The sequence below is a fragment of the Canis lupus genome, chromosome 7, assembly GCF_011100685.1.
Source record: "Canis lupus familiaris isolate Mischka breed German Shepherd chromosome 7, alternate assembly UU_Cfam_GSD_1.0, whole genome shotgun sequence".
In the NCBI taxonomy this organism is placed as follows: domain Eukaryota; kingdom Metazoa; phylum Chordata; class Mammalia; order Carnivora; family Canidae; genus Canis; species Canis lupus.
In genome coordinates, this window is record NC_049228.1 from 295794 (window position 1) to 321274 (window position 25481).

The following is a 25481-nucleotide window of genomic DNA, read 5'->3' on the forward strand; positions in this document are numbered from 1 at the left end:
ACAAAGGAGCCCAGGAAGTCCCAGCCCTTCTCCGGGGACGTGGGGTCGGGTTCTTCCAGAGGAGACCCTGGGGCCCGCCCCCCGCCCGGTCGCTCACACACCAGCCCTCCGGGGAAGGCCGCGGAGCCGTCGCGCCACCAGCGGTCACCGCTGAGGAGACGCCTGACACTATCTAGAATCATAAAGTTTCAGATAAAAACTTGGAGGCTGAGTCAGAACACAATCATTAAGCCAAATTCGTTTCACTCCCCTTTTAAAGGCCCCTCCCAAGTCGGGGGACACGACGACGACGACGACGACGACGACGACGACGGTGACGACACACGATCCACCAGGGATTCCCTTCTGCTTCGTGGCACCTTTGGTCAGGGGAGCTAGAACTCCGTCCTCTGCCTCAATGAAGCAACTTGTGATTGAGGCAGGTGCTTCTTTAAGGCGCTCACTGTCCTTGGGTCCGTTTTATCATTTAGGCGCCCAAACTCTGATTTTCACTGACCCAGGCCTTCCGTGAGAAGAGCTTTCAGTACCCCCCCCCCCCCCACCTCAGGATAAGGTAACGTTTCACTGTTAGCAGCAGTATGAAGCAGATGCTTCCTAACAATATTCTTTAAATAGCAGAGGCTAGGGACGACGGTTTAGGAAAAAACCATAATAATTTAACAGTTTGGTTTGTGATCATAACTGCCCCCACAAGATTTTCGTGGTTTAAGAATATTATCGTCATGCCCATCTCATGGCACCATCCAGCTAATTTCCAGCTCACTGGCTAATGCGGAGGGCTGAGAAGGGAAGACAAGTAGCAAGGTTATCTGTTAACAAAAACAAAATCAAACCAAAATCCCACCCCTGATGCTCTTCTCAGAGTACACCAGGGACAGAAAGTCCTCTGACTAATAGGACATTAGCATTTCTGCAGGAATGAAGAGGTCAGGCTTCTGGAGGCACAGAGGATGATGGGCCACACAGGGCAGAGCAGACAAAGGTCACTAAATGTTTATAGTTCAGGAGACTGGTTTCAACACTGGATACATTTTTCTTAAACGACCTTCAGCATATAAATGCCTTTCTAACAACTCAATGAAAATACCATTATCCTTCTTATCCTTCCTGCTTTTCTTGGTTAGTTTTACAATTTATTTAGAAACACGTATTTCAAAGACTCTTTGATCAATCTCCTATACCTTTCAGGCTGATTAGGGACAAGGTACAGACCACAAATTTTTACTTTGTGTACACTCTGCCTTCCCTTTTTGCCACCGTCTACCACAAGGAATGAACCTGAACTTTTTAACTCTGGTACAGCAAGAAGACCTGGCTGCATAGCCTTGGGTAAATCACTCATGCAGTTCTCTCAACCACAGAATGGGAATACTGTCACCTACCTTGCAGGATCACGAGAATTAAAGATACTATGTAAAGTTCCTAGTAAAGTACCAAAGGCACAAAGCCATCAATCACCACCATCAAGCCTCATGCAAAAACTACCTAAAATCAAAACTCGGCAGAAAAATATTTACGCAATAAACATCCAAAAAATATGTTTAAAGAAAGATACACAAGTCAATCTTATAAGATTCTGAAAACCCTGTCACCTGCTTTATTTCTGGAGAAAGGTAAAGGGAGAAGAGAAAATATTCACTTGAATTTGAGGGGCAGCTTAATGGGAAGTAACAATAGCAACAATTTTAGGCCTTGAAGCCTCCTCTCTGATCACAAGGGAATGCTGAAACTTCCCTGTTTGGAGATTGAAGGGTTTAATTTTTCCCTAGAGCAAGATCATCCATTTTTGCTGGGATAAAAGAATAAAGAACAACAAACTCAATAGCACCAAATGGGGTTTTAACACAGAAAATAGGGCCAGGTTTTTCCTTTCAAATGCAAATTTTTACATTACAATATGTTTATAAATCATAGTTGTTTTTCCTCTTGATTCAATCCTTCTCCTTCCCCTAATAGGAGCCCCAGGAACCAGAGGAGCATGTGCATTACTAACCAGATAAACAATCCAGACACCCCTTCCAAACTGGCATCTGATTACTAATGGACTGGCCTAGCTCAGCGCTGCCCTCAGGGACAGGAAGCAGTAACTATGCTCTCAGGGAGAACGGATACTGAGGATGCCACCAGTCAAAGAGCCGAACGCTGTGCACTGGGTCCAGGATGACTTGCACACCCTGTTCACTGCGCAGTTTCCGACCACCATGGACAGGAGAATCTTGGAACACCAGTCTCACTCGATGATGCCGCATGTCCGTGCTCACATTGATAGTAAACTAGGAGGGAAGAGCAAATTCAGCACCCAAATTAAACAACCCTGTTTTCCCATGGTTCATTCTGAAATAAAGACAGTCTAGACAAAATTTAGCTAGGCCCTAGCTAGGCCACAAAATGAAATTCTTCATATTTAAACTATGGTAAAGAAAGCCTCTCAAATGACTGAATAAATTAGGATACATGCACTTAGACTAGCACTGAAACCAATTTTTAAAAACTGTGTTAGAACTATACGAACTGATTTGAAGAGGTTCTGAGGAGATATTGTTGAGCAAGTCAAAAAAGATGCATGACACATACATCTGATCACATTTTTGGTAAAATAAACCACAAAATCTCTAAATCTGTTTATATACACACTAGTTTGAACAGGACTGTATGAGTATCAAGTACACAGAAAATGAATATATAACTAGGTCATTAATGTGACTTAATCTAGAGGGAGGGGACAGGTGCCTCACAACCAATACAGCATATATGATATAATCTCAATTATATACATTTATTTAAGAGATTAGGCGTATACAAATACATAACAGATATGTTAAAAAAAAAAGTTCCCAAAAGGTTAGTAGTTAGAGAAGAATAAACGTATTTATGTATTATTTTTTACTAATGTATTTATGTATTATTTACATTCTAATGTATTTATGTATTATTTACATTCTTTACATGAAGTATTATTTATTTTACCATTAAAAAAAAGAATAAAACTATTTTCAGTATAGAAGAAGGAATTCCATGTATCTCTGAACATAAGGCTAAAGGACAGAGAAGATAAATTACATGAACTCTCTCAAGTTCTCAATTCAGTTGAGAATTTTAAAAACCTGGAAAATGTGCCAGAGACATATTTGTTATTTACTACTCTAATTCTTAGCTAAAGCTTGAATAGTCACCATCACATAAGGGACAGAGCTGGTGACCCTACATTTCAGTATTCCATTTATGACACTGCAAGCGTGCCTCAATGTCCCGACATACAGTGCTCATTTATAAGCCTCATTGTTATCTCTGAAAGGATAATGTTTCTCAAATATTAGTGATCATGACACAGAAGACATAAAAATATTCCCTTTACTATAAGAAAAAAACAAGTATTCTCGGATATAATTAACTTCTCCATAAATCTGTTCCTAATACACAAGTCTGCTTTCAGACTCTTAAAAAAATTATTCTTCAAGATCTCTTCCTCAATGGTTAAATTACAAATTTCTTTAAAAACCTAGGTATAGGGGATCCCTGGGTGGCTCAGCGGTTTGGCACCTGCCTTCGGCCCAGAGCATAATCCTGGAGTCCCGGATCGAGTCCCGCATCAGGCTCCCTGCATGGAGCCTGCTTCTCCTTCTGCCTGTGTCTCTGCCTCTCTCTGTGTCTCTCATGAATAAATAAATAAATAAAAACTTTAAAGAAAATAAAAATAAAAACCTAGGTATAGGTTTAGGTATAGGTTTTAGGTATAGGTATAGTGAGAGTCTATGAGAGAGAGAAGGATGACATTCCGTCTCCACTTACCAGGGTAAATATCATTCCCATGACAATTGGAATAAAGATGAAGTTGAGGGTGGTGACCTGTAAGAGGCAGCAGTCCTGGTCTGGGTTGGTATGAACATCTTCATACTGAATGGGAGGCTGCAAGCCTCCCATACATTTGCTCTTTAATCTAGGGGACTGAAGCAAACAGAATTACTCTAATGGCTTAGAGGAAATGCTGATGACTCTGGGACTTCAGCGAAAATCCTATGGCTCTCTTTACATACATATTGCATATTGGTTTCTACAGAGATCAAGGAAAACCTGCCCTCTGAAAGAAGAGGAGACACATTTGGATGAGCAACATGGCAGTGGGTATACGCTTCACTTAGACGGTATTTCCTGCCACCTGGCAAGAAATGGAAACTTAAGAGTTCTGTCAGAGGCTCGCCAATGTTTCAAAGATTGCATATTCCTCATGACTCGTCAGACTCCAAAGAACATCTGCTGCACAAAAGGGATAGAAGCAGACGTGGCCATCTAATTCTAGGCACCATAAATAAAGGAACCACAAGTCTCAAACCTAAAGGAAAGCTGAGCATTCACCTTCCTACAGTTAATTCTGGTCTCAGCTTGGACACCGCTGAGACCGCTCTGCAGCCCCTTCCCAGAAAGGTCCTATGGTGGACTTTCCATCAACATCTAATGGGTATCACAGTTTGAACACATCTTATTAATATCAAATGACTGGAAGCCAAAATTCTTCCCTAAAACCATGTTTATGAAAAACCAATGGAAAAATATGATTTACTTTCATTATAAACTTATCTGTAACTCACCAGCCATCAAGTGAGGGATAACTGATCATATTTGTAATGTGTCTCCTCAGTGAGATACTAAGAAGGGGAGACAGAAGAAGACATGAGGCTGCTGAGGAGAAGTAAAGGCAAAGTAGATCCTCACACTGGCCAAGATCTCGGGTACAGTCCAAGCAAGAAGCAGAAAGAGATTACTATCTATTCTTCTTATAAATAGCCTCTTGCAGTTAGTGCCTTTCCTCATGACTTCCCCAAACGGCCTGAAGTGTAAAACCACATAAATTACTGCTGTTTACAAATACATGTGCTTTGAAAAACAAAAAATTACAGGCAAATAACCTCAGTACATGGTTATAACACGTTTTTCCCTTTTTCCCACCTTTAGGTAATCAACTACACAGAAGGTTACTAAAATAATGCAATAAACTCCCATATGCCCTCTACCATTAGATATTTCACCATATTTGCTTCCTCTCCTCTCACCTCTCATGTTATGTATAAAACGGTGGAGGAGGGCAGCCCGAGTGGCTCAGCAGTTTAGCACCTGCCTTCATCCCAGGGCGTGACCCTGGAGACCCCGGATCGAGTCCCACGTCGGGCTCCCTGCATGGAGCCTGCTTCTCCCTCTGCCTGTGCCTCTGCCTCTCTCTCTGTCTCCTCTCTGTGTATTCTCATGAATAAATAATAAAATCTTTTAAAAAATAAAATAAAACAATAAAATAAAACGGTGGAGGGGACAAAGCCATCTGAAAGTAGCACTCACGCAGGACCCTTACTTGGCACGAATAGACACTTATATAGAACCAGAGTATCATCATCACATCTGAGAAATTAATGATAATTTCACATCATCTAACATTTATAGCATACTCAAATCTCTCCAATTGTCCCAAGTGTCTATTAGAGCTGTTTGCTCCCTGATTCAGTACCCACTCGAGGTTTACTCTTTACATTCAGCTATTATACTGCCATGACTTTTTCATTACTTTTTTTTTAATAGTTTATTTACTTATTTGACAGAGAGAGAGAGGGAAAGAGCTCAAGCAGGGGACAGGAGGAGCAGCAAAGGGAAAGGAAAAAGTAGACTCCCCGCGGAGCAGGGAGCCCGATGTGGGGCTCCATCCCAGGACCCTGGGATCATGACCTGAGCTGATGGCAGACGCTCAACCACTGAGCTACCCAGGTGCCCCTGCCATGTCTCTTTCACGTAGAATAGTTCTTCTTCCTTTTCTTTTCACAACATTATTGTAAATTTTGATGGGTACTATTGATTTTAATAAGGCAATTTTATACCTAGTGAAATTTATTAGAACATACCACCTAAAAAACAAAGAGAAGATACAACTACATACCTGTTTTTTGAACTTAAAGTTGAATTCCCACATTGGTTCCTGTCTGTTCCCAACAATCTTTCTGCACCAGAAAAGTAAGCACTGTAAGAAAATAAAAATAAATAATAAATAAATAATAAAAGATAGAAAAGGAAAAAATCCAAATAAAGTATCAAAAAATAATCAGCAAAAACCTGTCTGACAGCTCCAAAGCCAGCCACAGTCCCAATGCTGAGATTTTACTTTGGCACAGAGAACCCCCCGCCCCCCAGTTTGACACTGGTGCAACATGAAAAGAGCCAGTCCCAAGGCCATTCAGTAAAGAGAAGAGGGACCAATATAAGTCAACCTCAGATGCTGTAGAGGGCAACCCCCACTGTTCTCATCTTTAAAGACAGAAACATGGTCTCCAGAGACTGGGACATTCTCTGATTCAGCAAGCTACTCCTCTATATAAAAATATAAGGGCAGCTATTAGCCACCAGGCAAGATGATAACAAAGCCGTAAGGCAGGCAGAGATGGCCGGCCCTGAATAGGAGCAAGCCACTCAGGACCACCTGGGAGCAGAGAGCCGGTGTGAAAATGACAGAGCTGGGCTGAATCCAGTCTAGAGTAAGCCCCTCCAGGAAAGTCAGGCTACAGCTAGGGTTAACACAAGAAGTTAAGTACCTCCCAGGGGACAAGGGGTGGGTCGTCCGCCGTGCCAGCTGTCCTGCCCTTCAGACATGCCCTGTACGTCCTGCTGTTCCATCAAAAATAATGGGCTTGGCTTTAAGGGGCAAACACTTCTGCTGCCATCACAGCGGCTCCAGTGTCCCATACAAGCTATGCTATTGAAAAGAGAGAGAGGGAGAATCAAATACGAAAAGCTGGAGTCCAGGAACGTGGGACAACTTCCTTTAGGTGTGCTGCCAACTCCCTGAATGCCATGCTATTATGGTTATACACGTGGCAAGGCCATGCATGGGACACCTGTCACTGCAGGTCCCAATCTTCTTCAGAGATCTCTAACAACAAGGCACAAAAGCAGCAGCCAGGTGGCCTAGGCTTACTGTTTGGATTAACATCTCAGTTATCACCACCTTGGCTTTTTATAATCTTCTTTCAAAAAATTAATATACAGTGGTAAGAATATTAGACACAGGTATTTTCGATTTAGGCAGTAGCACTTGCATTGCGCACTGGAGCCGCTAGGATGTGTCAAGCATGAGGAGTTTGTCCAACGCTGCTCTACGCCCAGCAACTGATTCACACCTGGCATGGTTAGCTTTGGGATGATCTCCACCTTGTCACAGTTGGTCTGATACTATCAAATGTTTCTGGGGGAGGGAAACTGCAAGTGCGAGATGATACACCGTCCACTCGTGTTACTAGAAGCAGCAGCTGCTGGTGAAATTCTACTCGCCCCGCATTCTCCTCCACCCTAAAGCCACCAGCTAGTGTGATGTTAAATTGAGCTCAGCCTAGGGCCCTGACCATCTCAGTTTGCAACTCTCAAAGGAACCTCGATAATCTTGAAACCAAGAGTACCCTTTCGATCGATATGTGCCAGGTGGAATATTATCACAGTGGAGCTAAACTAGGGGAGAAGCTTCATTACGGAACACACAAAAACAAAATAGGAGAGAACAGAAAGCGGGATCCCTGGGTGGCCTAGCGGTTTGGCGCCTGCCTTCGGCCCAGGGCGCGATCCTGGAGACCCGGGATCGAATCCCACATCGGGCTCCCGGTGCATGGAGCCTGCTTCTCCCTCTGCCTGTGAATCTGCCTCTCTCTCTCTCTGTGACTATCATAAATAAATAAAAGAAAAAAAATATTTAAAAAAAAAAAAAAAAAAGGAGAGAACAGAAAGTGCTACAGAACACTAGATTTGGGGTAGGAACAGAGTAATAAAAATTACCCACCAACTTGAAAGATACAAAATTCAGACACTGGTATTAGTTGAAGGAGAAATAGGCTGAGACATCAACTTGCCTAAGTCATCCTATCTGTTGTACTGGTGTAGCTTGGCAAAGGTGGGTTCCCTGGATGTTTCATTATGGAGAAAAAGGGAGAAAGGGCCAAAGGCTAACAGATCTGTTTACAAATCAAAAGAATGCCGAACACCTGAATACAGTGTATGAATATAAACTACTAGGGCCACCCCAAGATATAAGAAATAGCCTAGGACACAGGAAGAATTTTAGAGAGCTAAAGTCTATGGGTAGGAATACCTTATAGTCTCTGAAATGACCTAGCCGAGAGCTTGGCAATAGTGGGCAATTAGCATATGTTAAAAGTCCACACAAAAATCTTTTAAGGAGGTCAATAAGAAGAAAGAATCCCAGATATCAAGGTCACATTAGGAAAAGAAAATACTAAGGTGTTCATGCTATATCTTTGCATCATGATTTACAGCATCTTGTAAGAATTATGGTTTACATCTACCATTCGAGTTGTGCTCTTCCTAACCCAAACCATCAAAATCATCTAAAATGGTCCAATGTACAATGCATGAGAACATATTAAAGAGAATAAAGAATATGCTAAAAGCACAAGAAAGCTATAAAGATAAGAGGAACCAGCCCAGCAGAGCAGGAATGTCTTAGAGAAGTGAAACCTTTGAGTCCTGAAAGTTTGTATTAGACCTCTAACAGCCTGGGACATATAGCCCTAGCCCTCCCCATCAAGGAAGCTGGAGACAAGCCATATTAAGAGGCCCACCATAAGAGTCCCCTAGTTAGCCCCCAACAATAATCCTCACTTACTTTGGAATTCTTTAATGTGCTGGGAGTGCTTTCTGGAATGGCTGGATTCTTGGAGATTCGAGCAGCAAAGGGCTCATACATATGGTATAGAGATCGGATCACACACGCCCGGAGACAGCGCAGCTTCTCCATTGATTCTGGTCGCAGGCGCAAAGGCAGAGAGGCATCCAGCGTGTAGTGCCTGAAACATGACACATTACTCCTACCAATATGCGACCTGTCTCTCCTGCTCTAGGTCAGTCTCCTAGGACTCTCTGTATGAACTTAATTATACTATTCTGCTGCCCAGCAGTTAGCTTGTCCAGTGTTCCCTCATACACACACGCACGCACGCAAGCACACATCACTACCTTCATTTCTTGGCTACTTTTGCTTCTTTGCTATGCAAAACCCAATTCACATATACCTTATAATCCTCCACTCCATCCATGTTAAAATTCTAAATCCTATTTTACTCTAAAAAATGACACCAGTACAATATACTTCAGTTGTTCAAAAGGAATGTATACTGAAGAGCCACCAGGTTGTCCCATCATAGGTCTCAGCAAATTCTGTACACCCTTCTACCCCAACATCCCTTCCCACAACACCCCTACTGACAGTTTATAATCTTCATTACACTTCCACACCCGGTATCAAAAGCCAGTTGTCTTACTAATCCTGTCATTTACTCACTACTACAACTATGCATAGGGAAGCATGAGTGCAAAAACTATGATACTTCCAGATAACCACCCAACTAAGAAACAGCTAATTCAGTTAGAAAGGAAAAAAGATAGGCATCTGCAGCTTTTGAAAATTCTAGCTAAGATAAACTTCTGAAGACAAGTCAAACCATTCTTTTTAAGACTTGATGTAAGACTTTTTGCTGAAAGTGGACACTGAATGAGGGGAGGGGGCAACCAAAGGAAAGACAATTATCTGGAGAAATTAATAATACCAATTTTAAAGTAGAGAGGGGCTCAAGGAATCCAAAGCCAGGCTCATGCCCAGGCATGGAGTAGAGAAAATGAAAAGAGGTCACTGTCCAGGAAGTAGCTCCAAATCACAAACAGCAATGAAATCAGCTACACAGATAATAGAGTAAGTTTCTGAGGTCGCACCTTCGGTACAACCTGGTCCAAAAGGCAGCAGTGCAAGTGACAGTCCAGGCATTCTTACAAATCAGGGAAAAATTCACAATGTCTTCAGGACGGATATAGGAGGCCAGTAATAGCCAAATATCCATAGGATACTCTTCTCCTCCAGCTCCGTCCAGGTCTTCTGAAACAGAAAAAAGAGCTATGACCTCTGACCTTCGATTATGCACATATCTAAAGATCCCCAATCCTTTCAATTCTCCCAGGGCTTGCAGAGTTTAAAATAGGTCCAACGAAGCCTCTCAGACTAATCATTTCCTGCTTATTCTAGCTACTGGAAATGTTTGCTTCCTGTTGCCCAAGTGACTGGGTCTCATTCTTAAGCCCTTTCTTTAACAACTATTCACATACTATGTATTTGCTATTTGAAGTTTTCAAAGTTTTTCAAAGTTTTACACGTTATATCATTCTACTCTAATAATTCGTCAACAGATACAAGGAAAATATTACTGAGCCCATTTTACTAGTCAGAAGACATAATCTTACCACTAGTTACAGTAAACACCCAGGTTTCTATTCCAAATTCTAACTTTGCACTATAAACTCTGCCCCTGATTTCCCCCTCGTGATCCCCTTCCACCAAACATTTTCTTCAGTTCAATCATTTAAAACAACTGATTTTAAAATGATATGAGGAAACCCCAAAGTGCAAGCTCAATAAGTAAGTTACAGTATATTTTCATTACTCAATAAATGCCAGTAGGCATGTTCCTCTCCTTCTAGTTCCTCATTTCATTGCCAGCCACGGTGTTCACTACTCAAAGATGCCCTGTGACAATGCATCCCCACCTCATTCTCCTTCACACTTCGTTAAGTACATTTAGGTGTCTCAGGTCCAAGTAAAAACTCACATTCCATAAGGACACTTGCATTCGGGCAAACCTTACCCCTAACCTGTAATTCAGACCTAGTCACAGAACTAACAAAAAGCCAGCTTTCTTCTTTCTGTTTCTTTCCAAAAAGACCCTACACTACCTCTCCAAAGCTGCCTCTACCTTTTGAGCTAACTGCTTCCTGCGGCAGTATGACTCAATTGCGTTACTGCAGTGGGTTCTTCATACCAGAGACCAGTACCTCTAAAACATCCTCTTCTCTGGTTCCTAATCTTTCCTGTAGATTCCAGTGATCACTGAAGGCTCAGTCCTACCATGTTTAGACCCCATCTTCTCCCACATTAACTCTCTATCACAATTTCTGAGACCCATCAGGATGTTTACTGCTATTTAAAATGCTATTTAAAAATGCTGTCTTTAGGGACAAAGCTCAGTAATTACTGACAAGGAATTGTTAGTGTTTTAAACATCATTATTAAGAAACTTCAAAACGTAGGAAATAGAATTAGTAAAGGAAAAGTTCACAGAGATAAGCCATGAAAGACAGAATAAACTTTGATAGTTACGAGCAAAAGTATTCCAAGTGAAATCTAACATGAAGCCCAGATACTTAGAAAAACAAAACACATGTGACGGCAATAAAGACAAGTCTAACAGGATTTTGATGCTATCAAGAAATTATTGTAAACATTTTTAGACATGATTAATTTCCGTTAGAGTATTTGTCTTTTGGAGGGAACTACCAAAACATTTAGAGATGATAACACAATACCTGGAAATTGTTACAGAATAAAGCACAGTATATGCGTTGGGGTGAGTAATAGTAGTTGAAACAAAAATGGACATGAGTTGGTGTTAATGCTGCATAAGAGCTAGATGGGATTCCTTATACTATCCTCTCTTCTTCTGTATTTGTTTCATTAAAAATAAGCTAAAAGAAAGAAGGAGGGGGGAGGAGGGAGACCAGTCTGACTAGAAGGAACCTAATCAGAGCAAAGCAGAGCAAGCACCTAAAGGATGAATTATAGTTAAAAGTCTGTAAGCCACAAATCATATAGCTGGTAAGTGACTAATATCCTGAATATAAAAAGAATTCTCACAACTCAGTAATAAAAAGACAACCCAACTTAAAAAATGGGCAAAGGATTTGAATAGACATTTCTCTGAAGAAGACATACAAATGGGCAATAAGCACCTACCCATGAAAAGATGGCTCAACATCATTAGCAAAATGCAAATGCAAATCAAAACCATGAGATACCACTTGACATCCACTAAGATGGCTGTGATTTAAAAAGTCAGAAAAAAAAAAAAAAAAAAAAGTCAGAAAATAAAAAGTGTTGGTGACAATGTAGAAAAACTGGACCTCTTCCATACACTGCTGGTGGGAATGCAAAATGGAAACCTCAAAAAACACACAGGCGGGGCACCTGGGTTGCTCAGTTAAACAAGTGTGTGCCTTTGGCTCAGGTCATGATCCCAGGGTCCTGGGACTGAGCCTCCTGTTGGAGGCTGAACAGAGAGTCTCTCCCTCTGCCCCTCCCCCTGGCTCATGCTCTCTCACACGTGCTCTAATAAATAAATAAAACATTTTTTTGAAAAAACCACACTGGCAATTATTCAAAAAGTTAGTTATCATGTGATTCAGCAATTTCACTCATACCCAACAGAAATGAAAATATATGTCCATGCAAAAACTTGTCCAAGAGTGTTCACAGCAGCATTATCAAAATAGCCAACTGAAAAAACTGAAGGACTGATACATCCTACAAAATGGGTGAACCTGAAAACATGCCAAGTGAAAAAAGCTAGACACAAAAGACTGCATGTTATATGAGTCTAATTATATGCAATGTCCAGAACAGGCAAATCCATAGGGACACAATGTGGTGTCTGCAGGGTGGGCTGTAGGGCAGTGGGAGGGTTGGGAGGGAATGGGGAATAATGCTAATAAGTCTGGGGTGATAAAAATGGTCTAAATTTAGATCACGATGATAGCTGCACAACTATGTAAACCTACTAAAACCACTGAACTGTACACTCTAAAAAAGTGAATTTTGTGTCCATAAACGTGTTTTAGAAGTCTATAAGGTGTTCTATGGAGTGTGCCCCAACACAAAATAGAGCATGTTGAATCTCTAATAGCATGGTGACGATGAGTAGGGATTTCAAGAAAGAATTTAAGGAACAAAGAAGTGTGAGGAACATCAGTATTAATTTTGGTCTTCTGGAAAAGAATGGTATCAATGACAGTAATTGGCATAACTGCAAACTGTTAATTGACTCTTAAGTACAGGTAAAAGTTCTGGTAGAGCTGAAACCAAAAATATACGTATAATTTATTACTTTAGCATCCCCTAAGTCTAGGTGATCACTGGAACCACTTTAGCTTTAAGAATGGCTATTCTGGGGGCACCTCGTGGCTCATTTGGTCCACCTTCACCTCAGGTCATGATCCCAGTGTCTTGAGGTCAAGCCCCAGGTCAGGCTCTCTCCTCAGTGGGGGGCCTGCTTCTCCCTCTGTCTACTGCCCCCTCACTTGTGCTAAGAAAGAAAAGAATAAAAAAGAGAAGAGAAGAGAAGAGAAGAAAAAAAAGAAAAGGAAAGAAAAGAAAAGAGAAAAAGCTTCTGGTTGCAACCCAAAAAGTCTGATTCACTAAGTATAGAGCAAACCACTGCATGAACGTTTGGCACGTTATATACTATCAGCTTATTTTTGTTTCACTGTGTGAGTTTTATTGCCCCTAAAATATAAAATCACATACTTTTCTATTTCCTACAGTAGCTATTAGACATAAAGCAGACATTAAAAATTGCAGGCCACTTTAAAGTCCATAGTTGATACCTAACTTCAGCTGAAATGCAACCGGTTATATATAATCCACATATCTGAGAAAACATTTTTTTGTCCTATCTTTGTGTCCTTACCTGCTCGGAAATCCAGAAATGCAAAGGCTTTTTGTATTCATGTTACCATAGGAATCTTACCTAATGATGACATGTTCTCAGGGAATGGCTAATATAGTCGAGTTTACTGCTCAGAAATCTACTGATTCTTACCAATCTCTTCTCAAATTTGGACAAACGTAGAATGCCCTGGTATATTAAATCTGTCCCACTACTAAGATCCAGACCCTGGTTCTCCACCAGTATCACCTCTTGTGCTACTGAGAAAATGAACAGGTATCACCAGGACTAATCCAAGCGAACCCATACCTTTGTGCCTCTTGCTCTTCTTCTTTCTGGAGATGGTTCTCTCATGGACACTCTCTTCCTGGGCATCCATCTCGTCACTGCTGTCAATGACGTCACAGGGCTCACCAACCCCAGAGAGCGCTTCCACTGCAGGAACCTGGGAGGCTTCCAAGCCACAGAGAGATTTTACTAGAAGAAGAAAATAAGGGAAGAATGAAATGGCAGAGTCCCATCCAGAAACACAAATGACTCAGACAGGACATCAACACCCATGAGAATAAGGAAGGGGGGAATAGTGTGAGAGGGTCGGCTGAAGGAAAGTGAGAACCAAAGAGAAATGTTAGCATTTTACTTTTTTTTTTTTTTTTTTTAAGATTTTATTTATTTGTTCATGAGAGACACACAGAGAGAGGCAGAGACACAGACAGAGGGAGAAGCAGGTTCCATGCAGGGAGCCCGACGTGGGACTCGATCCCAGGTCTCCAGGGTCACACCCTGGGCCAAAGGTGGCGCTAAACCGCTGGGCCACCTAGTGCCTAAAAACGCATAGCACCTATGTTAGCATTTTAAATACAGAAAACTGGAAAGCAATGGGCAAATTCCAACATATACAAATATCTGTACAATGTTTGTACAAACACAAAACTGACTCCTTAGTAGAGTCATCTTCAGATCTGAAGAAAAAGGGAGGGCGTTATTCTCCGACTACAAACCCTGTAGCATAAAAACAAAAAGTGAATGCTACTCTCATTTGCACAAATTCTGAGGAGCAATGTTGGAGAGAAAGGGGATCCAGCTGGACCCTGCTCCCAGGTGGAGACAGTAGGCGCCCTAAAGGTACAAGCCTCGGGGACCTGTGAGTAACAGGCTTTAAAGTAAGAGAAGCCAGAGAGGAGAAGCATCCTTCAGGGTCATCACACAGAGAAGCAAACACAGAACAACGGGGGAATATAATGTGAACCACAGGGGGAAAGGTGAATAACCGAGAAGCAAGCAGTGGAAACCACAAAAAAAAAAAAAAAAAAAAAAAGTATGCAAAGATTTTTTTTTTAAATGCAGAGACAGAAATAAGGTATTTCTGCTACAGAATAAAATGTCCCTGGTCTTGGCGAATCCTCCGTTTCACCCGCTCCGAATACAGCAGGACCGCGGAAGGTATGCAGGAGCTCTCGCAAGGAAAACACCGAGGCGGAGCCCCACGCCGCCAGGCCTACCTTCCTGCTGCACCGCATTGGCGACGGCCTTCTTGACCCGTCCAGACCTCACGACCGCCGGGTCCGAGTTGGCATAATCCGCCACGGTCACTGAAAGACAGCAGCCACCTCAGGGGCGGCCTGGGCCCGTGCTCCCCGCCACCCCGCAGCCCGAGCTCCCGCCCCGCCGCCCGTGCTCCTAGTCCCGCAGGCCCGCAGCCCGAGCTCCCCGCCGCCCGAGCTCCCCGCCCCGCAGCCCGCAGCCCGCAGCCCGAGCTCCCACCCCGCAGCCCGAGATCCCCGCCGCCCGCAGCCCGAGCTCCCCGCCCCACCGCTCCCGCCCGCCGCCCCAGCGCCTCCCGTTACGCGCCGCCCGGCGCTCGCCCCGCCCCCGCCCGCTCGCCCACCTCGTCCGGAGCAGGCATCGTGGGCCCGGAACTTGAGTCGCTTCCCCCTCTTGGGCATGGCGACCGAGTCGGGGTGAGGCCGGCCTAGCGGGCCGGGCCCCCGGGCCATGTCTTGGGCCGGAGAGCCGGCTCCAGGAGCCGCGCGCCAGCTCCGCCCGGCTCAGCGGCCATCCCGCCCCGGAGTCCGCGGCTCTCGCGAGGCTGAGGCCCGGGCTCCGCGTCGCGTGGGCGGCCGACGCCCCAGGTGGGAGCCAATCCGCGCCTGGCTTCGGAGTACGTCATCATCCGGCACCCGCGGGTCCACGCCTGGCTGCCGAGGACGTCATCACCCTGCGCCTGCGTGCCTCCGCCCGCGGCCCTTGCGGGGCGTCGCCGGTCGGGGACCGGCTCGCACCGCGGCCTCCGGGGTCGCCCGGGCGTCCGCACGCCGGGCCCTCGCGCCGGCGGCCCCGCGGGGCTCCGCGAGCATCCCCGTTTCTCCCGCGGAGGTCGCGGCGGCCCGACGCGCCTGCGAGCGAGGTACTGGGAGCCTCGACGGGGAAAGGGGCGGCCTTCCCTTCGTCCGGGGAGCGGAGGGAGGCTGCGCCGTGCTGTGCCGCCGGCGGCCCGCGGCTCGCCCGCGTGGTGGACCCCCCGTGGGGGGGAGGGGCGGGGGCGGGGCAGGGGAGGAGAAGGCCGGGGCAGCCCGGCGGGGCGGCTCCTACCCGCGAGCTGCCCTGGTCTAGCTGAACACAGAGGTCTAGCGGGCTGTCCACTGAGAGAAACTGGGGGATCCCTGGGTGGCTCAGCGGTTTGGCGCCGCCTGCAGCCCAGGGCGTGACCCTGGAGTCCCGGGATCGAGTCCCGCGTCGGGCTCCCTGCGTGGAGCCTGCTTTTCCCTCTGCCCGTGTCTCTGCCTCTCTGTCTTTCTCTCTATGTCTATCATAAATAAATAAAAATAGATCTTTAAAAAAAATAAGAGAAAAAGTGCTTGAAATAATTTTCCCACGTGTACGTAACGCGCGTTTGTTGTCAGGTTCAAAACGCAGCTGCTGAGCACCGAGCCTTTTCCTTTCACGGCGTTGGCCGCAAAAAAATTAACGAAGCCGACGTCCACGTGGATTTCTGCTTAAAACACCCCGGCATCAAGACTCTGAGGAAGTTAAAGGTGCAAAAGATAAAAATCCTATTGAAAACGCCGCCTGGGATCCCTGGGTGGCGCAGCGGTTTGGCGCCTGCCTGTGGCCCAGGGCGCGATCCTGGAGACCCGGGATCGAATCCCACGTCGGGCTCCCGGTGCATGGAGCCTGCTTCTCCCTCTGCCTGTGTCTCTGCCTCATTCTCTCTCCCTCTCTGTGACTATCGTAAATAAAAAAAGAAAAGAAAACGCCGCCTCTGTTGCAAACTTAACGGTTTGAACTGAAATGTTCTCATTTTCAGTGGTATACACTATTTTGGGTTTTTTAAAGATTTTATTTATTCATTCATGAGACACAGGGAGAGAGAGGCAGAGACACAGGCAGAGGGAGAAGCAGGCTCCATGCGGGGAGCCCGACGTGGGACTGAATCCTGGGACCCCAGGGTCACGGCCTGGGCCGGGGCAGGTGCTCACCTGCTGAGCCCCCGAGATGCTCCTATGCTACCAATTTAATGCATTGGAATGAAAGAAGTGCTAATACCAAAACTGCTAATTGCCCCCTTTCAAAATTTCAACACTAAGAAGCAAGGGCTCCGAGACTGTTAAGTCCTTTGGTTTATGTATAGCATCTTAGTAGGTGAAAGGAGGAGAAAGGCACTCAGAGGAAAACAAATGACTTTTTGGAAGGATAAGTAGATTTTCAGGAGAACAAACAGGAAATAAAGTCTGTGATGATCATTTTCTGTGTTGGTACAAGTGGTCTTTTCATCTCCTTTAGGGCCATAAAACTTTCCTAAATAAGGGATTTGAGGTAGGTTTTATTCTCATTCTTTTTCATTCCCATTTTCATTCTATTTCATTCTCATGCCTCCTTCCGGGAGTAGATCTGCCCTCGAGAAGAATTTATGGTAGTCTTATTTCCCAGAGGTGTTGCTTTTAGGCAGATACAGGAAGCTCTAAAAAGCTTTTCTTTTCTGCATCTCTTGAATCTCAGATGCCCTTAACTTAAAATAATCTTTATACCAAAGTGGTATATTTGGGGGTGGCATGTTCTGTACCCTCAACCTTGAACAAATTACCTAATCTCACCAAAATTCAGTTTTCTTATCTATAAAATGGGCATAATAATAATGGTACTCAATTAATAGAGTTGTGAAGATTAAAGAAGATAATATATGGAAATCTGAAATATAATAATAACCACTTAATGAACATTAGTTGTCATTATTTGCTACACTTAAACTAGAAGCTTATTGGTTTGAATCTGTAATTCTCCACCTTGGTTGCACACTAGACTCCCTGGTGGGATTTCAAAAAGTACCAGTGACCTAACCCCTCACCCAAAGGTTCTTATTCAGTAAGCTGAGGTAGGACCTGGGCATTCACATTTTTTTAAAAAGATTCCCAAAAAATAAAAAATAAAAAATAAATAAAAAGATTCCCAGATGAATTTAATGTTCAGCTCATGTTGAGGTTTAGATCAGAAGTGAGCAAACCAGTGGTTATAGGACAAATCTGTTCCCTATCTATATTTGAAAATAAAGTTTTAACTACATCATCACACCTATTTGTTTATTTATTATCTGTGGCTACTTTCACTCAAATCTAAAATATTTACCATTTACAAGAAGTTTGCCAACCCCTAGTTTATTGTTTTTTTTTTAACCCCTAGTTTAGAATGAAGCTGCTGGACAGCCTATACCACATGGGGGCAATATAGCTTCATTCAGGATCATGATTTTAGGGACTAATGAAACCTGAAAATTGACTGCTAAACTAAACATATCAGAATTATAAAAATGAATATAACTATTTTATCTATAAGCTCTTTTCTCTAGTTTCCAGTTATGCACAAGTCTGTTCTGTATTGAAAACATCTATGTCTCAAGTGTCTCAGCCAGTGGAGCATACGACTCTTGATTTCTGCATTGTGAGTTCGAGCCTTGTGTTGGGTGCGGAGATTACTTAAAATCTTAAAAAAAAAAAAAAAAAAAAAAAACCTGAGGTGCCTGGGTGGTTCAGTCAGTTAAGCATCTGCCTTCGGCTCGGGTCATGATTCCAGGGTCCTGGGATGGAGCCCCACTCTGGGCTCCCAGCTCAGCGGGGGGCTGCTTCTCCCTCTGTCTCTGATCTCTCTGGCTCTTGCTCTCAAATAAGTAAATAAAATTTTTTTTTAAATGCCAAAAAAAAATTATGCCAAACATTGATCCCTCCTCTATCATTTATGACTAATAAATACAGCTTTACCCAGGGCCTTTGTTGCTTTAGCACCTAGTCATTTCTGGTGTCTTTGAACTCTGGCTTCAAAGCTCATTTGTTCACTGAGGAGTTACTCTCCAGGGTCACCAGTGATCTCCTAATTGTATTTTCTGAGTTCTCCTTCTTGTATTTCTATGGAGATCCCATCCTTCTTGAAACCCTCCACGCCCTGGCATTTCACATCCTTAGTTCTCTTGCTATCTGGTCATCTGCCAGAAGAGCCCAACATATGCTTTGGCTGATGCCAAAGGATGAAAATTCATTAAAATCTAACGTCTATGGAGATGGCCCAGAATGCTGGTGATGTTTGTCTGCCATCCTGTTGAGTGATCCTGTTGAGGCTGTAGCAATCTCCTCACAGTGAAGAAGCTATTTGTTCTTCCTTAACCTGTATTCTCTTCATATGCTCTGTTTAGGGTGAGTATCACTCCAAGTAGGTGCACTGCCTTGCTTCTGTAAATTATTAGCCCTACAAAGTTTAGGAATCAGGTTACTAACTTACAAGTGGCGGCCACAGTATAAAATGGAACTGCATTGCTACCTGTAAACACGATACCTGCAACTTATAATTAGCTCAGAGCTCTGAGAATTACATTTAAAAATTCCTAAAGCCACCTCAACCTATAGCTGCTGCCTAACCACTGTCACCATACCAGAAGGTATTACTACTAGACTCCCACTCAGGAATTCTTTCTTTCCACATCTGATATAGATGGAACACTGTTCCTCACATACAAAAGTATCTTAATAGGTCATATTTTTTTTTGTCTTGTACTTGGCAGGATAAGCGGAGCCAAACAACCAGACTGGTATTTGGTGGCCCCACCCACCATAAATGACTAAGAGTGTCATCCACAGATTGAGGACAAAGGAAGGAGGAAGGGAGGGTTGGTTACTTATTAAGCCAACTAATTGTTTCTTCCTTCCAGTGATAAAGTAAATGACTGTTCTTCTAGGCCCCTGTCCAGGAAAGCTTGCACTAGAACAAAGTCAAAGCTATTGAGAACCACAGGTTTAGATCAGGCTCGGCATAAGTAGATGGGAAATAGAGATTAAAACCACACAAAGCTTAAAATGGCAAGCTCTATCTCTCAGTGAATGCTAAGATAAACGAGGCTACGTGAAAGGGCTTTGAGGACCAAGTCTTGGCCACATGGGAAGAGCTGACAGCTCCAACTGTTGGGAGAAGGTTGAAATGTGGGAAAATGTTGAAACGCTGGCCACATTTCCCCCCGATCCTCAGACTAACTCAAACCGACAACCACATTATTACCTAAAATACTTAAGCCTTCACTTTACCTCACACATCAGTTTCATACTCTGCAAGTCAAAAACAACCTTCCCATCCTGTCGTGTTATCAAAGCTGAGATAAATCAATCACCTACCAGGAGATGATTCTTAACTTGAAGTAAATGAAGCTGATCCAGACATCTTACATATGACTGACGGGATACACCTGGTTCTAAGGGACTGCTTTCCCGTCAAGTGGATTAGGTTTGTATCTATCCACTTATCTGGCAAAGAATGAAGCAAACTCCCCCAGAAACAGCACAGGAGATGAAGATGGTATTTCTTAGATTTCTGACTCAAAGTAGGTTTTCTGTGTTCTTATTACAATTACTTGTGAGATCCAGGTGCATTCCTTTCCTTGTTTTCATGAGACATGTCTGAGATCTTAAGCAACTTTGAGTTGTTTTTCTCTGTTTGTAACTGAAGAATCCTGATTGCTTTGCTCCCTAACCTATCTGTACCAACTTGCAGTGCAGATTCAGCAAGCCACTGGTTCCCCCTGGGGGAAGGAGGGCAGCACATTGTGTGAACAGGAAAAACACCTCAGTTTTAAGATTGCTACAGCCTCAACAGGATCACTCAACAGGATGGCAGACAAACATCACCAGCATTCTGGGCCATCTCCATAGATGTTAGATTTTAATGAATTTTCATCCTTTGGCATCAGCCAAAGCATATGTTGGGCTCTTCTGGCAGATGACCTTGTATTCTTCCTAGGACTAATGAATGGATTTCTCATAATCTTATAAAATAGTCGTCATCTGTTCAGATGACATCTTGACTTACATGCCCATTTTTAAAGATTTTATGTATTTATTCATGAGAGGCAGAGGGAGAAGCAGGCTCCATGCAGGGAGCCCGATGCAGGACTTGACCCCAGGATCCCAGGGTCATGCCCTGAGCCAGAGGTAGCTCAACCACTGAATCACCCGGGCATCCCTCATATGCTCCTTTAACCTTTCATGATTCCCTGCTCTTGGCCACAACACCTCTGAGATAACCTTGAGAAATTTATAGTTGAAAGTCCAAAGGGAGAGGTCTTGAACAACATTCTGTCCTCCCAAGATGTCTATATGAAGCCAGATGAGTTATCAGAGCTCCTGGAGTAGCAAGCCTCTGGATAATCGAGGCTATCTAATAATCTCCAGAGAATATTGGATAAGAACATCAGTTCAGCACCTGTTCTTTGCTTACAGAACCCAAAGACCAATGGACAAGAAGGAAAGGATTTATCTGGTATTTGGCTGTAGCAAGCACTGTCTCACTTCTTTGCTCCAATCTTGATCTAATTTGACCTAGCTTAGCCCCCACAAAATAGCTCCAACACCAGGTAGAGTCCTAAAATATCTCTGGGGGTGGTTTAGTCAATTGGGCATCTTCCTTCAGCTTGGGTCATGATCCCAGCGTCCTAGGATCAAGCCCCACATTGGGCTCCCTGCTCAACAAGGACCCTGCCTCTCCCCCTCCCTCAGCCTCTGCCCCTGCTTGTGCCCTCTCACTCGCTCAAATAAAATCTATAAAAAAGAAAAATGAAATGATTTCTGGTCCTGCTTCAGTATATTTGTGCCCAAGGCCAGAACCATGGGCCTTATCTCAGAAGGTAGAATACAAGAAGCCATCAGAAGTAACCCCACTAAAAAATAACCCTGTCTGTTGCTTATTTTTGTATATTTTGGTGAATATTATTTTTAGTTTTAATTTATAATTAGTTCTCTTTCATAGCTACTCAATCCTAATTAATATCTGCCTCTTTTGTTTTATAACCTTTTATTCTAGCTTTCAGGATAGCATTCTTTTATTTATCTCTTTAAGGATCTTAAATATAGGGCAGCCCCGGTGGTGTAGCGGTTTAGCGCAGCCTGTAGCCCAGGGCGTGATCCTGGAGACTCTGGATCAAGTCCCACGTCAGGCTCTCCGTATGATGCCTGCTTCTCCCTCTGCCTGCATCTGCCCCACCCCCTCTGTCTCTATGAATAAATCAATAAATAATCCTAAATTTAAAAAAAGAAAGGATCTTAAATATACTCAAAAAGCCCTCTTTTGAGGGGATTCCTGGGTGGCTCTGCCTGCGGTTTAGCGACTGCCTTCAGCCCAGGGCATGATCCTGGAGTCCCTGGATGGAGACCCATATCGGGCTTCCTGCATGGAGCCTGCTTCGCCCTCTTCCTGTGTCTCAACCCCTCTCTCTCTCTCTCTCTCTCTCTCTCTCTCTCTGTGTGTGTGTCTCTCATGAATAAATAAATAAAATCTTAAAAAAAATAATAAACCCCTCTTTTGATCCACTGCGCAATCGTTTACCTTTTCTCCGGAGTGCTTCTATTCATTGGGTTTGTTGACTATCTTTGATCATATGCTTTGCACTTTGAGTCTGCAAACTCCTCTGAGGTAATTTCCCTTTCTTTCTTTCAAACATTAGTGTTTCTAACTAAATGTCTGGGTACCACAGCCTGGCCAATTTGATATATAAAATTAATCATTACCCCCAATGATAAGACTTAGTACAGAGTTACAGTAATCAAGGTAGCGTGACATTGGCAAAGGAATAGATAGACACAACAATCAATGAAGCTGAAGAGAATGTCCCTAAATAGTCTCACACAAGTGTGGCCAATAGGTTTTTGACACGTGCAAAAGCAATTTCAATGGAAAAAATCTTGTTAACAAAGAAGGTAAAACAACATCAGTATGCAAAAAATAAGCCTTGATCTAAACCATATTTTATATAAAAATTAACTCAAAAAGTATCATATATAAATATAGGATGTAAACTATAAATTACTTGGAAGAAAACATGGGAGGAAGCCTTTGAGACCTGAGGGTAGGCTAAGAGTTCTTAAATATGACACCAAAACCACAATCCACAAAACAAAGATTGATTCATTGGTCTCCAATTTGGTTTTCAAAATGAGAAATTTTGCTCTGCAAAAGGCACTGTTAAAACAATGAAAAGACAGCTATATATAGATTGGGGAGAAATATTTGCAAATCATATCTGATAAAGGACTTGAATGAAGTCCTTTAAAGAATTATGAAGGCATAACAGAAATAATACAAACAACTTAAATTTTTAAATGGGTTAGACACTTCAACAAAAAGGATATACAGATGGCAAGTAAGCACGTGAAAATGTGTTCAAAAGATGCCATTAGAGAAATTTAAAGTTAAATCATAATGAGATACAATTACACAACTTAGAATACTGACAATACCAAGTGCTGACAAGGATGCAGGACAGCTGGAACTTCCATACATTCCTAGTAGGGATGCAAAACAGTACAATTTAGCCTCAATTTAGCAGTTGCTTATAAACCTAATCTACCAGTTTCTTATAAACTTAAATATACACTTACTATATTATTCAGAATTCATACTCCAGGGTATTTACCCAGAAGATACTAAAATATATGTTCACACACAAATGTACACAAATGCTTCTAGCAGCTCTATTCATAATTGCCAAAAGCTGGAAACAATCTAGATGATTTTAAACAGCTGAGTGGATAAACAAACTGTGATAACCCATAAACTAGAATATTAGTGATAAAAAAGGAATAACTTGTTCCACGTGCAAAAACGTGGGTGAATCTCAAAGGCATTACACTGAATGAAAGAAGCAGTCTTGAGAAGTTAAGATAGTATATGATTCCTTTTCTGTGGAATTCTCAAAAAAAAAAAAAAATACAGTGATGGAGAACAAACAGCAAGAGGTTGCCAGGGGTTAGAAGGAGGGGAAGTTATGATGAGGGGACACCACAAAAGAATTTTAGTGGGGTGATAGGACTGTTCTGTATGTTGATTATGGTGGTTGTTACATGAATCTATGCATGTGTTAACATTTCTAAAACTGCACACCAAAAACGTCTCACATAGGTGAGGGTGGAGCTCTTCACTCACTCGATCAAATGCAAATCTCTCCAGAAACATCTTCACAGATAACACTCATATATAATGTTTTACCAGCCATCTGGGCATCCCTTAGCCCAGTCAAGTTGACTGGGTAATTCTGGCTTAATAGAATGAGTCAGCAAGGGCTCCCTTCTCTTCAATCTTTTGAAAGAGTTTGAGAAGGATTGATGTCAGACCTTCTTTAAATATTTGTTAGAATTCACCAGTGAAGGCATCAGATACAGGGCTACTCTTTGTCAGGAGATTTTTTATTACTGATTCAATCTTACTAGTTATACTCTATTCATATTTTCTCTTTCTTTTGACAGGCTCTTCTGTTGGGCCTAATTCAGTCTTGGCAAGTTTTGTGTTTCCGGAAATTTTCCCCCCAATTTCAAAATTCTAAAAGAATAATGAGACTTATTTTACTAGCTATAAATACATCACTAAAATACCTACTGAATAACCATTCTCCTATATGCATAGTAACAGACATAAGGAATTGATATTTGGTATGTAGTATGAGTTAGAGATTATCATTCTTTTCCAAATGGGTATCCAGCAGCATTTGCTCAAAAAGATCATATTTTCCCCCAATGTACTATAGTATCATCTCTGTCGTAAATCAGGTGACTATATATGCATATATCTATTGCTGGACTTTCTACTGTGTTCTATTGATCTACTTATCTTTATGCTGGTACCACACTGACTTAACTACTTTAGCCTTATAACAAATCTTCATGACTAGTAGTGAAGTTATTTAACTTTACTCTTCAGGATTGGCTATTCTTGACACTGCACATTCCTATCACTTTTAGAGTCAGATTGTCAATTTCCACCCCAAAAAAACTGCATTGAGGGATGCCTGGGTGGCTCAGTCAGCTCAGGTCATGATCCCAGGATCCTGGGATAGAGTCCTGTGTTGGCTCCCTGCTGAGTGAGGAGGCTGCTTCTCCCTCTGCCCCTCCCCAACTCATGCTCTTGCCCTCTCCTGCATGCTCTCTCTCTCTCAAATAAATACACGAAATCTTTTTTTAAAATTGCCTGGAATTTTTATTATTGCAAGAATCTATAGATCTATTATACAGAATTTAAATCTTTATAGTATTTAATTTTCTAATCCATGAATATATTATATTCCTCTATTTATTTCTCTTTTAATTTTTTACAATGTTTTATAATCTTCCATTGCCTTTTTTAAGTTTTATTTATTTAAGTAATCTCTATACCCAACATAGGATTTGAACTGACAACCCCAAGATCAAGAGCCCCTGTACTCTTCAATTTAAAGGGCTTTTGTTACAGAGTACCTGGCTAGCTCAGTCATTAGAGCATATGACTCTTGATCTGAGGGTCTTGAGTTCAAGTGCCACATTAGGCATAGAGCTTATATTAAAAATAAAAAAAAAAAGAATGCTCTTTTTAGAGGCATCTGGCTGGCTCAGTTGGAAGAGCATGCAACTCTTGATCATGGGATTATGGGTTCAAGCCTCATGTTGAATGTAGAGATTACAA

The 25481-nt window shown here is 42.7% G+C and overlaps 2 protein-coding genes and 1 long non-coding RNA gene across 5 annotated transcripts in view; all 3 read right to left on the reverse strand.

Moving 5' to 3' along the window:
- Positions 1 to 527, reverse strand: part of PPFIA4 (PTPRF interacting protein alpha 4) — a 46694-nt gene extending 46167 nt beyond the window's left edge. Inside the window, exon 1 of the mRNA XM_038541825.1 lies at positions 102 to 527. The gene's annotated coding sequence lies outside the window, so the exon portion shown is untranslated. The remainder of the gene's footprint in view (positions 1 to 101) is intronic.
- Positions 528 to 1566: 1039 nt separating this feature from the next.
- TMEM183A (transmembrane protein 183A) lies at positions 1567 to 15618 on the reverse strand. Of its 3 annotated transcripts, none has more exons than XM_038541836.1 (8): positions 15412 to 15617; positions 15026 to 15115; positions 13833 to 14000; positions 9748 to 9904; positions 8645 to 8825; positions 5918 to 5998; positions 3790 to 3945; positions 1567 to 2273 (listed from the first exon to the last, which is right to left on the reverse strand). In XM_038541836.1, exons 1-8 carry the CDS (start codon positions 15518 to 15520, stop codon positions 2088 to 2090), a joined length of 1128 nt encoding a protein of 375 aa, XP_038397764.1. In that variant the 5' UTR covers positions 15521 to 15617; the 3' UTR covers positions 1567 to 2087. The 3 variants fall into 3 exon arrangements, with proteins under 3 accessions (XP_038397764.1, XP_038397763.1, XP_038397765.1); XM_038541835.1 differs by having other exon boundaries at positions 9748 to 9907; positions 15412 to 15616; XM_038541837.1 differs by lacking the exon at positions 3790 to 3945 and having other exon boundaries at positions 9748 to 9907; positions 15412 to 15618.
- A 449-nt stretch (positions 15619 to 16067) lies between these two features.
- LOC111096577 overlaps positions 16068 to 25481 on the reverse strand; it is a 55522-nt gene continuing 46108 nt past the window's right edge. The window contains exon 5 of the long non-coding RNA XR_005361773.1: positions 16068 to 16543. This is a non-coding gene — a long non-coding RNA (uncharacterized LOC111096577). The remainder of the gene's footprint in view (positions 16544 to 25481) is intronic.